The sequence below is a fragment of the Cucurbita pepo genome, chromosome LG06, assembly GCF_002806865.2.
Source record: "Cucurbita pepo subsp. pepo cultivar mu-cu-16 chromosome LG06, ASM280686v2, whole genome shotgun sequence".
Taxonomy (NCBI): domain Eukaryota; kingdom Viridiplantae; phylum Streptophyta; class Magnoliopsida; order Cucurbitales; family Cucurbitaceae; genus Cucurbita; species Cucurbita pepo.
This window is the reverse complement of record NC_036643.1, coordinates 8,481,378-8,498,532: the sequence shown is the minus strand read 5'-3', so window position 1 is coordinate 8,498,532 and position 17,155 is coordinate 8,481,378. Positions and strand designations below refer to the sequence as shown.

The 17,155-nt window shown below is 36.3% G+C and overlaps 1 protein-coding gene across 1 annotated transcript in view; it reads right to left on the bottom strand.

The window, feature by feature from the left end:
* Nucleotides 1-5,530: 5,530 nt before the first annotated feature.
* The window catches only part of LOC111797478 (calphotin-like), a 28,885-nt gene continuing 17,260 nt past the window's right edge, over nt 5,531-17,155 (bottom strand). The window contains exon 2 of the mRNA XM_023680487.1: nt 5,531-6,927. Within this exon, the coding sequence (XP_023536255.1) occupies nt 5,653-6,927 (1,275 nt within the window). The 3' untranslated portion in view covers nt 5,531-5,652. The remainder of the gene's footprint in view (nt 6,928-17,155) is intronic.

Sequence of the window (17,155 nt, the reverse complement as noted above, 5' to 3'; positions counted from 1 at the left end):
CTTCGAGATTGGAACTCCACACTCTCGATCCACGTCGTGATGGTTCGGCCATTTGCAATAATTAATCTGGATGTAACTCAAAAACACAATTCTTGAAAACTGATTTTCAAGAGAATAAACACGATTGTGAGCACGTCTAATGGTCGATGAGGCCCAAACTTTCACAATACCCCCAAATACCACAATAAGGCTCTGATACCACTTGTTGTGCGCCGAAAGCGGAACAAATGTACTCACAACACCAAAGTTACTCAAGACATACAATATGACACTCAAAACTTGATGATTTCAACAGCAGAAAGAATGGCATTATATAGCCTTCTGCTAAACCTAAAGATAAACTAACAAGCCAAAAAAAGACGTTGAGAATAGGTCTTGGTCCTAGAGAATAGGGCTTATGACAGTGTTCAACAAAGCAAAGTGGCAAATCCTCGAGTGATACCAATCCGGCCATGCAAAGATCAAAATAGACAATCCATGAAGTGATCGAGGAGGACGTTCATCATGCAACACACTAAAGAAAGCCAAGCTAAAGAATAGGCAAAACAAATGCAATGATTTTGACATAATTATAAAAAATAGGCTTAACCTCTAAAGCTTGAGTTAGAGAAAATTTGGGTATGTAGTTTTGGAATTAAATCCATCTATATGAAATATGAAAGCTCACAAAATTTTGTGTCAATCGAAGACCATACGATGCTTTATGATAGCGTATGATTGTTTGCTTAAAGCATGTTGATCGCTTGTGCATGTATATAATAAAATGATGTAAAATTCACAAGAATAAGTGCAAGTATACACTATCACAAGTAGTCAGTAATACGTAAATTATCGATTCCACCGGGAACCTATCTTTTTGGTTAAGTTTATTGCTGGAAATTAAGTGAGTTTTTGGGTAACATTCAAATGGGTTTTGGAGATTTTAACTATTTAAACAAAACTAAAACAGAGTGCCACGGTAAAAAAACCNTTTTGGGTAACATTCAAATGGGTTTTGGAGATTTTAACTATTTAAACAAAACTAAAACAGAGTGCCACGGTAAAAAAACCAGAAAATGATGAGAAAATCAACTATAATGAGGAAGATTCGGCTAAGAGAGATTAAATAGATAAGTTGTTGAGTTTTGTAGTAGATTTGAGTTCCTTTTAATATATTCTCAAGCCCACTTCCGAGGGTCATGAATGGTGATTATTTCCATAATCGTTGTAATTTCTATTAACAAGGCTCTAGGAGAAGAATTATTCCTAACCCTTCTATTACCCTTCAAGTCTCCTTGCTATGGAACTAGAGTACTAAAGAGGATTCATTGCTCCGTCTCTTCTCCCAAATAAGAGAACAACTATGTATGTAAAGTAGTTAATTAAACATACATGTAAATCATTGACAACAACTCTTTAATAAACTAAAATCATACCGTCAACATACTTAAACTATAGAAAACTCTCTCGCCTCCCCTATTAAGTTTAGCTCTCCATACAAACTGAATTAAACAGAGGAATCCACATCTTCATCATGTAAAATTGATGGAATAAGAAAAGATAATAAGAAAATAGAGAGTTATCCCGGTTTGTTGCCATTTGTCAATGGAAGTTCCCTTCTCTTGAGCTCTCACGTCCACCTCTTTGCCCTAATCAATCCTTGTTGGTCTTCTTTTCCTTCTGCTATCAACAGCTGATGAATTAGGGTTTTCTTCTTCTTCTCTGGTTTCACAGCAGTTCACTGCAGTAGAGGCTGCTACGGTGTAATTCGATTTTCTCCCCAAAATGTGGCTCTCTTCCTCTTGGTCTTATTTTTTCTTTTATATTGAGCATGGGTTCCCCTTTATGGCTGAAAAGGAATAAGTAGTCCACAAAGGATGTTCCTCATTGGGTAGTCAATGACCCACTTTGATTGTTGACGTAGATTTAAAATTTCCATGTCATCCCCATTTGTTTCCAAATTTGCTACTCTCACATGGTTTAACATAAATGTCTGAAATTTTACTACATAACTCAATTAAATATACAATTAACATCGATTTATGCCAAATCATAATTTTTTTCATGTTGGACCGCAATAAATGATTTCATGCTCACTAAGTAGAATAAATGGGGTAATAAATGAGTAAATGGTGAATAAGAGTGCAATATTAACTACAAAAAGACTTGATATGACTCTACTTTTAGAGAGTTATCACATGTTCACACTTGCCAAATTTGAAATGGTTCAAAATGTACCTTAGAGGGAGGAATGGTCTAAACTCTCCACCACCCCCAAGCCCTATTGCCTAACTAAGCTAACTTGCGACATATGCATGTGTCACAATAAAGGTAAACGTTACTAGACGTATGCCTCGTGTGACTTGCATTGAAGATGTTGTTTGAAGAATAGTATATGAAATGCCCCATTTTCTTAGCTAAAATTAATGGCGTTACACAGACATGCTTTAATCTCATAGGCTAAAGTTCATAATAAATAATTTTAAAATAAATTTGTTAACTTATATATTTAATTTAAAAAAATAAATTAAACATAACATATTTTTTAATATAAAAAAGAAAAATTGCATTTAAAACACTTACCATGCCCTATCGTGACTTCCATGATAAATAAAATTCAATGAGTTCTATTGCTCTACCATGCCCTATCCTGACTTCCATGATATTTTCTAGCATTCACCGTCATCTGAGCGTGGAGCTTTACCTTTACATGGAAAGTATAAGGGTAGCACGTGACTTGAGTATTTTCAGTTTCGGGTTTAGCAATGCAATCACACACGTAATGCAATCACACACGTAACATGATTGAGACCTATCTTAAAACCGTCCCATGTGCTTGGACTATTTTCAGTTTCGGGCAAGGTGGGCTCATATACGTACCCCTAGGCCTAACATGTTCAGGCTTAATGGGTTACACGTCGCCAAATGCCATAGAAAAGGAAAGACCCCCATGATATCATGGGAAACAGGTACACACCCGTATCAACATAATATAACGGGGAAGTATCCCGATGCACATGACACACATATATGCATGAGATGCCCATAATTTACATTTAAAACATAGTATTAATGTTATTCCCTTTCTCATTTCATCCGTGACATATTCCATACATGCACTATGTATACCTAGTAAACATCACATAGTCTATTACATCATTTTTCAATTCTATTCTTGCGTAGCATTTAATTTTATTCATAACATGATGTAATTGACATGACATTGTATACATAATAAAACGTCATATTTCAGTGCATAAAGCACACAAGCATAACATAAAAAATATTATGATGCATGTTGGGGCCACAAGGTTACTTACCTAATCAACTTAAGCTGTTGTAACTAATTTACTTACCTGATTCTTTAAAGTAAAATTCAAGTCAACCTAGGTGAGCCAATGACATCATATTCATGTTTGAACTTCTGAAGAATTATTTATCTAATTTATAATGATCCAAATGTTAAATTTCATGCGAACTAATGCGTCTTTGACGCAGTAAAGTTTTGGAATGTTTATATGTGTTTTTATAATATTATTTTCATACAAATATTTATATACGTTTGTTATAATATTATTTTTATACCACCCATTTAAAAGCGTAACACCACGGATCTTTCTCTCTCTCTCATTCTTCTTTTAATTTTGTACCCAATCTTCCCTCTTTATCTCTATTTGTTTCTTTTTTTCTTTTAAAAAATTCTAGATTTTGACAAGATTTATGTAACAAGTAAAGTGTTTTTGGTATTTAAATTTTAACAATAAAATAAAATAAAATAAAAAAAATCTAAATAATTACAACCAAATAAAGATAAGAGAAGGAAGATGTAAAATATAATTACGGTACTAGCAAATTATCAAGAGACATCTTTATCATTAAATCTACCATACAAATTATTTTTTAATTGAATACTTTTAGATGTAAAAATAATTAATTTATTATTGTGATTAGATCATCATGACTCTAGTCCAAAAAAAACATCCATTAGATGTGATATTTTTCGGGTTAAAGTTTATTACAAATATTTTACAAGTTTCAATATATATACCCATAGCTAATTGAGAATATTCATTACCAATATTATGTTGATTAGTGATAATGACAATTAAAAAATAAGAAGCAAATAAAAAATATTGAAATCGACATGGCTCATTGAGTATAAAGCATGTATTGTCCGCTAAAAATCGATTAAAATGTTGTTTTAATCACTCGTCAAACATATTGTTAAACTAAAAGAATTTGACATCTCTCTTATACATAAATTCATGTATTATCTTTAAATTCCTAAATACGCCTACTAAAATTTTCGTTTGTTTGACCACCGTTGCCATGACTTAATGGCGGCCGAGGAACACTACGGCTTAAAGAAGTTACAAATGTATCAATTGTCGGTGGCGATAAATAAGGAGCAATCTGGGTCGATGGCGGTAGACAGCAGAGCTTAATCAAAATTGAAACCTTACGAAATTACAACCATCCCATATTTCGATACAAAATCCTTTGTTTGAACTATGCTTAATTGTGAATCATTATATCTCTCGACAAACAATTCAACTTTGAATCACAAATTAAGAGTCATTCCAACATCTTAGAGGATGTCTTTATGTATTCCAACATCTTAGAGGATGTCTTTATGTTCAACCCTATTGGATGTCTTAAATACGACTGAAATCTTAGTTTGCTTGACCATCGCCGCCATGGCTCGGTGGCGGAGGAATACTTCAACTTAAAGCAGTTATAAATGTATCAGTTGTCGGTGGCTATAAAAGAGTATGAACTAGGTCGACCGTTGTGGATTGCAGAGCAAAGTTGCAGGCGTATAAAATTGTCGAAGAAAAAAAATTGAAATCTTACAAAGTTACAATCCTAGCTTATTTTTGTGGAGTTGAAATTTCCATTTTTCAATTTTGAAAAAAAGGAATTTTACATTATGGAATCCACTCTATATGTATACAAGAGAGGAATGACTTTTCAATTCGACACAAAATTAAATTACAGTCTTACCCTTTAACTTTTCATAAAATCCTGTGTTTGACAAAAGTTAAGTTCTCGTTGGACGATTCTTTATCTCGATTCAACTTTGAATCACAAAATCCTATTATTATAAGATTATAATAATTTAATTCATTACATTGATAATCACTTTCATTAGAATATTACGGAGAGATAGATGATAATATAACGCCAAAATTGTTAAACATAAAATAGAAATGCTTAAAAATCAAAAGTTTTTTTAATTTTATGTAAACATGAGAATTAATTATATTATAGAACTTGTTTATAATATAATATGGCATGCTGCTACTCGAATTCAAATCGAGATGCTCTAGTACAACTTCTTAAAAGGAGCGTGTCTACCGATTTCACTTTAACGACTTTCTCGAAATCATAATAACCTTTTATTAATATAAAAATAGTTTAATTTTAAATCTTGCAAAAACAAATTGTATTTGAGATAATTTATATTAATTTATTGATGATTTCATTTATTATGATATCACTTAAGTAGATTGTGAAGTCTTTCATTAAAATAGATAATTAGAAAAAAATGTAGGAAAATCATTCCATTTAGAAAAACAATATAGAAATAATGAATTTGCCTACAAAATAGTTGTTTGGCTTAGGTTTTAATTTGTTAACAGCCAAAGAAACATCCATGCTTAACAATTACTCTCAAGCTTGTGTGCTACTTGGTGCAATGGTCGGGGTTTGAGCAATGCTGCTTCCATCTGATGCAGCTTCCGGGGTTTGAGCAATGCTGCTTCCATCTGATGCAGCTTCCGGGGTTTGAGCAATGCTGCTTCCATCTGATGCAGCTTCCGGGGTTTGAGCAATGCTGCTTCCATCTGATGCAGCTTCCGGGGTTTGAGCAATGCTGCTTCCATCTGATGCAGCTTCCGGGGTTTGAGCAATGCTGCTTCCATCTGATGCAGCTTCCGGGGTTTGAGCAATGCTGCTTCCATCTGATGCAGCTTCCGGGGTTTGAGCAATGCTGCTTCCATCTGATGCAGCTTCCGGGGTTTGAGCAATGCTGCTTCCATCTGATGCAGCTTCCGGGGTTTGAGCAATGCTGCTTCCATCTGATGCAGCTTCCGGGGTTTGAGCAATGCTGCTTCCATCTGATGCAGCTTCCGGGGTTTGAGCAATGCTGCTTCCATCTGATGCAGCTTCCGGGGTTTGAGCAATGCTGCTTCCATCTGATGCAGCTTCCGGGGTTTGAGCAATGCTGCTTCCATCTGATGCAGCTTCCGGGGTTTGAGCAACGCTTCCAATTGGTGTAATGGTCGGGGTTAGAGCAATGCTGCTTCCATCGGGTGCAGCCTCCGGGGTTAGAGCAATGCTGCTTCCATCGGGTGCAGCCTCCGGGGTTAGAGCAATGCTGCTTCCATCGGGTGCAGCCTCCGGGGTTAGAGCAATGCTGCTTCCATCGGGTGCAGCCTCCGGGGTTAGAGCAATGCTGCTTCCATCGGGTGCAGCCTCCGGGGTTAGAGCAATGCTGCTTCCATCGGGTGCAGCCTCCGGGGTTTGAGCAACAGTTTCAATCGGTGCAGCCTCCGGGGTTTGAGCAACAGTTCCAATCGGTGCAGCCTCTGGGGCAATCGGTGCAGCCTCTGGGGCAATCGGTGCAGCCTCTGGGGCAATCGGTGCAGCCTCTGGGGCAATCGGTGCAGCCTCTGGGGTTTGAGCAACAGTTCCAATCGGTGCAATGGTCGGGGTTTGAGCAACAGTTCCAATTGGTGCAATGGTCGGGGTTTGAGCAACAGTTCCAATTGGTGCAATGGTCGGGGTTTGAGCAACAGTTCCAATTGGTGCAATGGTCGGGGTTTGAGCAACAGTTCCAATTGGTGCAATGGTTGGGGTTTGAGCAACAGTTCCAATTGGTGCAATGGTTGGGGTTTGAGCAATGCTGCTAAAATCCGATGCAGCCTCCGGGGTTAGAGCAACGCTTCCAATTGGTGCAATGGTTGGGGTTTGAGCAATGCTGCTTCCATCCGATGCTGCCAACGGCGGGGTTTGAGCAACGCTGCTTCCATCCGATGCTGCCTCCGGCGGGGTTTGAGCAACGCTGCTTCCATCCGATGCTGCCTCCGGCGGGGTTTGAGCAATGTTGCTTCCATCCGATGCTGCCTCCGGTGGGGTTTGAGCAACGCTGCTTCCACCCGATGCTTCCTCCGGTGGGGTTTGAGCAACGCTGCTTCCATCCGATGCTGCCTCCGATGGGGTTTGAGCAACGCTGCTTCCATCCGATGCTGCCTCCGGCGGGGTTTGAGCAACGCTGCTTCCATCCGATGCTGCCTCCGGCGGGGTTTGAGCAATGTTGCTTCCATCCGATGCTGCCTCCGGTGGGGTTTGAGCAACGCTGCTTCCACCCGATGCTTCCTCTGGTGGGGTTTGAGCAACGCTGCTTCCATCCGATGCTGCCTCCGATGGGGTTTGAGCAACGCTGCTTCCATCCGATGCTGCCTCCGATGGGGTTTGAGCAACGCTGCTTCCATCCGATGCTGCCTCCGGTGGGGTTTGAGCAACGCTGCTTCCATCCGATGCTGCCTCCGGTGGGGTTTGAGCAACGCTGCTTCCATCCGATGCTGCCTCCGGTGGGGTTTGAGCAACGCTGCTTCCATCCGATGCTGCCTCCGGTGGGGTTTGAGCAACGCTGCTTCCATCCGATGCTGCCTCCGGTGGGGTTTGAGCAACGCTGCTTCCATCCGATGCTGCCTCCGGTGGGGTTTGAGCAACGCTGCTTCCATCCGATGCTGCCTCCGGTGGGGTTTGAGCAACGCTGCTTCCATCCGATGCTGCCTCCGGTGGGGTTTGAGCAACGCTGCTTCCATCCGATGCTGCCTCCGATGGGGTTTGAGCAACGCTGCTTCCATCCGATGCTGCCTCCGACGGGGTTTGAGCAACGCTGCTTCCATCCGATGCTGCCTCAGACGGGGTTTGAGCAATGCTACTTCGATCCGATGATGCTTCCTCCGACGGGGTTTGAGCAATGCTACTTCCATCCGATGATGCTTCCTCCGGGGTTTGAGCAATGCTTCCATCCGATGCTGCCTCCTGAGTTAGAGCAATGCTTCCATCTAATGCAGCCTCCGGAGTTAGAGCAATGCTTCCATCTAATGCAGCCTCCGGAGTTAGAGCAATGCTTCCATCTAATGCAGCCTCCGGAGTTAGAGCAATGCTTCCATCTAATGCAGCCTCCGGGGTTAGAGCAATGCTTCCATCTAATGCAGCCTCCGGGGTTAGAGCAATGCTTCCATCTAATGCAGCCTCCGGGGTTAGAGCAATGCTTCCATCTCGTGCTTGTGTGTCATGTGATGCAAAGGCACGAAATGAAAATTGATGATCGAGATTTACGACACCGGTGACATCACTAAAAGTGGCACCCACTTTTGCACAATACTGCCAAGAAATCACTAGGAAAAGGGTATGAAAGAGCTTGAAACCTTTGCCGACGGCCATTGTGGAGTGTCTTAAAGTTGTAAGGTTACAAGCTCATTTCACAAATGATGAAGAGTAGTAATTGCTAAGATGTTGGTGCTTGGATTTTTCTTACAATGTGAAGCCCTATATATAGTTTGATGGGAAATCTATATCTAGAAAAGACCACCAAATTTAGAAAGAGTGTTAAATTTTGTGGGTTTGGGAGTATTCCAAGTATAGAAGGTTTGACTATTCAATTTCTAATTTCTCCCTCCCTTCATTTGAGGATCATTAAGAATAATTATATTTTTAAATAAAAACATACCATTGCTAGTTTATGGTACTTTTGATTTGCAATAAATTGATATTTTATGTTATTTCATGAACTCAATATTATTATTTTATAACACGGAAGATATTTTCTTCTCCATGAATTGTACTCGATAGATTACTTGTCTCATTCATACAGCCCATTTATAACATGAGGAATAAGGATGTCAGTATTTTTAGTTTTGAAACTACATTTGTTATCATTATAAATAGTAAGGTTATTGTAATTCTTTGTAGTTTTGAGATCATGTTTGATGGTGAAAAACAAGGTTGTCGCCACTCTTTGTACCCTACTTATGGGCTCTTAATCGTATTCATGGTGGGTGCTAAGGTAGTATCTCTATGATTTGACCAAGAGCTTATCATAGTTTCTGCTCATGATGATCTTGGTCCTAAATCATGGGTCATGAATCATGATACTTGGTCAATCCTTGTACCTAACCCTGTCCATTCCAAAAACTACTCCCCTAGAAGACCTAAAAAGGTCAAATTGTTGGAGAATATAATGAACCTAACTTGAGTGAGAGAGAGCCTAAACTTGTTAAAGAGAGAGAGGACATGCTCCAAATAAAACAGGGTTAGAATATCTTAGAAAGAAACATAGGTAGGGTAAACTTGTAAGAAACATGGACACGATGTCCTAGAAGAAACATTTGTAGGGCATGTGATCTAGGCGAGGAAAACATGTGATCCTAATGCATATCATGGTGGAAAGAATTTGGTGACTTAGGTTATCGTTAGAGTAGAACATAGTAGTCTTAGTGGCTTAGTACTTGAGTTTTACTATCTTGGGGACCAACCTATCTTACATGGTTCTTGACCTTAGAGCGACATCTTATGTTCGTAAGTTCTTTTGTTCTGACTCTAAAGTTTCTTCTCAAAACTCAAGGCACAAGTCATAATAAGATATTTTTAAGCTCCATTTCAAGCACATAGGTCATAACTATAAACATTTTGTAATTACATGCATGAATCTTTAATAGTATACTAAATAAGCAGCCTACAACAAACCATGTCACTTGGAGTTCATAAAAATCATCAATCTTGGTAAAAGATTCATTAGGATTATTTTCATAATTTTCTATCAATCATAGTATTTTCTTATACCCAAACATGTTTTAATGAATTTTAAGTCATATATGATGGTCTACAATTTTATAAATGAGTCTCATATAAAAGTTCATATCATTTGAAGTTCGTTAAATACTTAGAAATATCACGAGGTCCTACGTGTGTTTTTGTCTCTTTCCACTCCAATCGTTGTTTAGAATCTAAACTTGATCCAATTACATAGTTTTTAATATCATTATAATTATCCATAATTTAGATTCTTAAGTCATTTGGAGTCCATTTTAGGCATAAAATATCTTAAACGCATAAAAAGAAGTATTTTTTTGTTATTATTCACCGGCCTTTGAAATATTTTACAATAATTCTTAACCATAAAAATAGGTTTAATATAAGATCTTTAAGTAATTTAACTTTTATACTTAGTAGGGACATTTTTGTAATTTTATCCCTTCTAATTTGTTTAGGCACTTAACATTCTACTCCTCATCACTTGAATGTATATAGAAAAATGGGTAAATAATCAAGTATAAGTGCAAGTATACACTATCTGATATGAACCAAGATACCAATCATGCAAATAAACTGCAAGGAAAATGTGAAGAAAATGTTCAAATTATAACAAAATGTTTCAATTCAGGTCCCCTTAAAGAAAAATAAAACTTTATTTATTCTTAGATAGTTACAAAATTTGGGTGGATGATAATTTAGACTTATGGTGTTTCTTTAATGTCTTTAACGTTACATGTAAGAAAAATCTAAAGAACCGTTAGTTAAGACCCCAGAACAATCAAATTGCTGGAGATGGTTAAAATAACTCGCTAAATGAACTCCGCTACTTATGAAATTTAAATACTCTGCATATTATAACATGTTTAGATTAATTATGAAATTTGGTAGTCATTAGATAAGGTTAAGTAGGAAACCAAGTAACGGCGAAAAATGACCATAGTGCCCCTAAGGAAAACTACCTACCGTTCAATCCCTAAATGACCTCCAAATATTATGAGATGTTGCATGAATCCTCATCTCATGAGTTTGTATATGGTAGTGAAGTTTCGGGGCCATTGGAAAACATTAGGCAGTGAAACCAAGATATGGGGAAAAACATTCATCACGATACATACGATTTTACCTCCTAGGATGACCAACGAAGTATCCATGAAATAAGGGATTCCCCACATGTACCCCTGGTCACTGACAAGATTCTACGTGCACAAAATCACATTAGGCGATTCCTAAGGAGAACTCTTAAGTTCCAAGCTTGACCCAAGCTTGACCCCACATGTTATAAATGATGTTCGATTTTGAGAATTATATTTGCACATTAGATGAGCATGTAACGATTCTGAGTATGTTGAATTTAGGGTCGTTACACGGATGTGATTCTATAATGAATAAAATATTTTTGGTATTTAATTTATAACAAAAATCTAAATAATTACAACAAAATCAAGATAAAAGAAAAAGGAGAGGTAAGATATAACTTATAGTAATAACAAACCTTCTAGCGATATCTCTATTAGAACCTCCAACTTCTATCCATCTAAAATATAAATTACTTTTTAATGGAATACTTTTAAATGTTAAAATAATTAATAATTAATTTCTTATTCTAATGAGATCATTATGAATCTATTCTAAAAAAATGTTTGGATATAAAATTATTAGATGTGATATTTTTTCTGAGTCAAAGTTTATTACCAATATTGAACCAGTTTCATATATACTATATAGTTAATTGAGAATATTTATTATCAATATTATTTTGATTTATGACAATGACCATAAAAAATAAGAAACAAATAAAAAATATTGAAATCAACATGGCTCATCGAGTATAAGGTATGTATTGTCGGCTAATAATCGATTAAAATGTTATTTTAATTTATCGCCAAACATATTGTTAAACTAAAAGAATTTGACATTTCTCTTATACATAAATTCATAATTATCTTTAAATTCTTAAATAGGGTCTGAAAGAAATTTTAGTTTGTTTGACCACGGTTGCCATGACTCCATGGCAGCGCAGGAATACTATGACTTAAAGAAGTTACAAATGTATCAGTTATCGGTAGTGGTAAAGAAAGAGCGAACTGGGTCGACGACCGTAAACGGTAGAGATTAACTACAGCTATACAAAATTGTCAGAGATCAAAATTGAAACCTTAAGAAGAAAATATGGGAATATTTGTGGAGTTAAAATTTCGAAAAGAATTTTAGAATATGGAATCTCCTCTTCCTATGGCTATACATATAAAAGAAAGAGGAATGGTTTTTAAATGAAATTACAGTCATACCCTTTTAATTTTTAAATAAATTATTTGGCTGTTAGTTGAATTCGACACAAAATCCTAGGTTTGACCAATGCTTAGTTTCTCCTTTAATTCATGTTTGACCAATGCTTGTTTTTGAATCATTATATATGTGACTCCAAATTTCCAACTCCAAATCTCTTGCTTGAAGACGGAAGCGAAAAGATGGTGTATTTTGGCATCATTGAAATCGTGAATTATAGCCGTTTAGTTTTTTGGTTTTCTACTCTCGATTTTCATTCAAATTTGAGAGACATTCTCCAATATTTCCCTTCAAACTTGTTCCTAAGCTATCTAAACAAGATTATCCATAAGTTCTACAAAGGAACCGAGCGCTGAATGAGCCTAGAACCCATTCTCTAGTACGAATGATCATTGAAGAAGTTCAAAGAAAGATTGAAAATCTAATCCGACCATACACACAAATTCATCGAGCAAGGCCAATCCCATTCGATTTTTTCACCTTCAAGAAACATTCTTGTTGCAGACCACGAAGAGAATTAACCTCAAGAACGTGTGTAATCGAAGAAAGTCAATTTTCGGTTCAAATTGGGGGCAAGTATTGAATTCCTATCTACGGTCTATTTTTCTTCAAATTGAGCATTCCTTTTGTTTACGAGGATTGAGATGAGTAATTTTGATAAGAAATCGAAAACGTTGTAGATCAAGCTGCCAAAGAAAGTTTAATTTGGTGTTTTTGGGTGATTTGGTGACCAAAGAAAATTTCTCTAAATTAAGGTCACACACTTGGAGACTTTCCCCCAAACCAATTCAATTAGCTAGAGGGAATAATAAAGAAGCGATTCCCGGAAAACCCTTACAAATGGCTAGCCAATAGGCTTTTTCAAGGTTAAGCTCCGGTGAGGAAAACAATTCTTGATGAACTTTGGAGGAGAATAACTTATCGTGCAATCCACAAGAAGGTAAGAAATCAATCCCTAACTTTTCCTTGTGACTCAGTTTTTAAGTTTATTGAAGAAATCGAGAGGGCAGAAGTGTATTGAACGGAGCGGGAGAGGTAAGGTTTCAAACAGTTTGACCCTTACGTAACAACAAGCAAAGTGGCAAATCCTCGAGTGATACCAATCCGGCCATGCAACGACCAAAATAGACAATTCATGAAGTGATCGAGGAGGAGTTGCATCATCCAATACACCAAAGAAAGCCAAGCTAAAGAATAGGCAAGACAAATGCAATGATTTTGAAATAATTATAAAAAATAGGCTTTTTCAAAGCTAAGAGCATTAACCTCTAAAGATTGAGTTAGAGAGAATTTTGGTATGTAGTTTTGGAATTAAGTCCATCTATATGAAATATGAAAGCTCACAAAATTTTGTGTCAATCGAAGACCATACGATGCTTTATGACAGCGTATGATTGTTTGCCTAAAGCATGTTCACACTTGCCCGATTTGAAATGGTTCAAAATGTACCTTAGAGGGAGGAATGGTGTAAACTCTCCACCACCCCCAAGCCCTGATGCCTAACTGAGCTAACCTGCGGCATATGCATGTGTCACAATGAAGGTGAACGTTGCTAGACGTGTGCCTCGTGTGACTTGCATTGAAGATATTGTTTGAAGAATAGTATATGAAACGCCCTATTTTCTTAGCCAAAATTAGTGGCGTTACACAGACATGTTTTAATCTCACAGGTTAAAGTTCATAATAAATAATTTTAAAATAAATTCGTTGACTTATATATTTAATTTAAAACAATAAATTAAACGTAACATATTTTTTAATATATAAAAAAAAAATTGCATTTAAAACACTTAACCAACTACTAAATAAAATTCAACGAGTTCTATTGCTCTATCATGCCCTATTCCGACTTCCATGATATTTCTAGCATTCACTGTCATCCGAGCGTGGAGCTTTACCTTTACGTGGAAAGTATAAGGGTAGCACGTGGCTTGAGTATTTTACGAAATACTCAGTAAATCATCCGACGGTTGGGTTTAGCAATGCAATCACACACATAACATGATTGAGACCTATCTTAAAACTGTCACATGTGCTTGGACTATTTTCAGTTTCGGGCAAGGTGGGCTCATATACGTACCCCTGGGCCTAACATGTTCAGGCTTAATGGGTTACACGTCACCAAATGCCACAGAAAAGGAAAGACCCCCATGATATCATGGGAAACATGTATATGGAAGGTACACACCCGTATTAACATAATATAATGGGGAAGTATCCCGATGCACATGACACACATATATGTATGAGATGCCCATGATTTACATTTAAAACATAGTATTAACGTTATTCCTTTTCTCATTTAATCGATGACATATTCCATACATGCACTGTATATACCTAGTAAACATCACATATTCGATTACATCATTTTTCAATTCTATTCTTTCGAAGCATTTCATTTTATTCATAACATGATGTAATTGACATGACATTGTATACCTAATAAAACCTCATATTTCAATGCATAAAGCACACAAGCTTAACATAAAAAATATTATGGTGCATGTTGGGGCCACAAGGTTACTTACCTAATCAACTTAAGCTTTTGTCACTAATTTTTCTTTAGAGTAAAATTCAAGTCAACTTAGGTGAGCCAATGACATCATATTCATGTTTGAACTTCTGAAGAATTATTTATCTAATTTATAATGATCCAACTGTTAAATTTCATGCGAGCTAATACGTTTTTGCTGCAGTAAAGTTTTGGAATGTCTATATATGATTTTTATAATATTATTTTCATACAAATATTTATATACGTTTGTTATAATATTATTTTTATACCACCCATTTAAAAGCGCAACACTTCACGGATCTTTCTCTCTCATTCTTCTTTTAATTTTGTACACTTCACGAATGAACAGGATCTTTCTCTCTCTTTACCAGATAGAGAGTAAAAAGAAAGAGTGAAATAGCAGTCAGAAGAGAGGGGCGTGCCCCTTTCTTCTTTCTATTTGTGACGTCTTACTCCTTCAACTGTTTTCCGACTCCGATGGTTTTTAGTACTTTCCATCGAGACAGGATCATGCTTTTGGAGTGGGGGCACGCCTGTTCATTTTTTTCCAGGTGTCTCAACCATGTGGTGATCCAGTTCCAAAGAACGAGAGTGGGCTTCCTTAAGTCCGTTGTTCCTCAGTAGCTCAGTGGTAGAGCGGTATGTAACAAGTAAAATATTTTTGGTATTTAAATTCTAACAAAAAAATATATATATATAAATAATTACAACAAAATAAAGCTAAGAAAAGGAAGATGTAAAATATAATTACGGTACTAGCAAATTATCAAGAGACATCTTTATCATTAAATCTACCATACAAATTATTTTTTAATTGAATACTTTTAGATGTAAAAATAATTAATTTATTATTGTGATTAGATCATCATGACTCTAGTCCAAAAAAAACATCCATTAGATGTGATATTTTTCGGGTTAAAGTTTATTACAAATATTTTACAAGTTTCAATATATATACCCATAGCTAATTGAGAATATTCATTACCAATATTATGTTGATTAGTGATAATGACAATTAAAAAATAAGAAGCAAATAAAAAATATTGAAATCGACATGGCTCATTGAGTATAAAGCATGTATTGTCCGCTAAAAATCGATTAAAATGTTGTTTTAATCACTCGTCAAACATATTGTTAAACTAAAAGAATTTGACATCTCTCTTATACATAAATTCATGTATTATCTTTAAATTCCTAAATACGCCTACTAAAATTTTAGTTTGTTTGGCCATCGCCGCCATGGCTCGGTGGCAGAGGAATACTTCAACTTAAAGCAGTTATAAATGTATCAATTGTCGGTGGCTATAAAGGAGTATGAACTAGGTCGACCGTTGTGGATTGCAGAACAAAGTCACAGGCGTATAAAATTGTCGAAGAAAAAAATTGAAATCTTACAAAGTTACAATCCTAGCTTATTTTTGTGGAGTTGAAATTTCCATTTTTCTATTTTGGAAGAAAGGAATTTTACACAAAATTAAATTACAATTTTACCCTTCCAACTTTTCATAAGATCCTGTGTTTGACATTCAATTCGACATAAAATGTCTTGTATTTGATTCTTTATCTCGATTCAACTTTGAATTACAAAATCCTATTATTATAAGATAATAATAATTTAATTCATTATATTGATAATCATTTTCATTAGAATATTACCAAAATTGTTAACGTAAAATAGAATGGTTTAAAAATCAAAAGTTCTTTTAATTTTATGTAAGAGACATGAATTGATTATATTATAGAACTTGTTTATAATATAATATGGCATGTCGCTACTCAAATTCAAATCGACTGAGAGGAGCGTATCTACCGATTTCACTATAGCGACTTTCTCAAAATCATAATAACCTATTATTATTAACTTGAAAAAATAGAATTAGAATGGATTTATTAATATAAAAATAGTTTGATTTTTGAAAGATTTTAAATCTTTCAAACAAATTTAGTTATGTATTCGAGACATTTTATATTAATTTGTTGATTATTCATTGGTTATGGTATCACTTAAGTACATTGTGATGTCGTACCATATTAAAAACGTGTTTCATTAAATTTTAAAAAAATCTTTAGTTAAAATAGATTATTAGAGAAAAAAATAGGAAAATCATTCCATTTAGAAAAACAATATAGAAATAATGAATTTACCTACAAAATAATTGTTTGGTTGTTTGGCTTAGGTTTTTCTTTGTTAATAGCCAAACAAACATCCATGCTCAACAATTACTCTCAAGCTTGTGTGCTAGTTGGTGCAATGGTTGGGGTTTAAGCAACACTTCCCATTGGTGCAATGGTCGGGGTTTGACCAATCCTGCTTCCATCCGATGGAGCCTCCGGGGTTAGAGCAATGCTGCCAATTGGCGCAGCCTCCGGGGTTAGAGCAATGCTGCCAATTGGCGCAGTGGTCGGGGTTAGAGCAACGCTGCTTCCATCCGATGCCGCCTCTGGGGTTAGAGCAACGCTGCTTCCATCCGATGCCGCCTCTGGGGTTAGAGCAACGCTGCTTCCATCCGATGCCGCCTCTGGGGTTAGAGCAACGCTGCT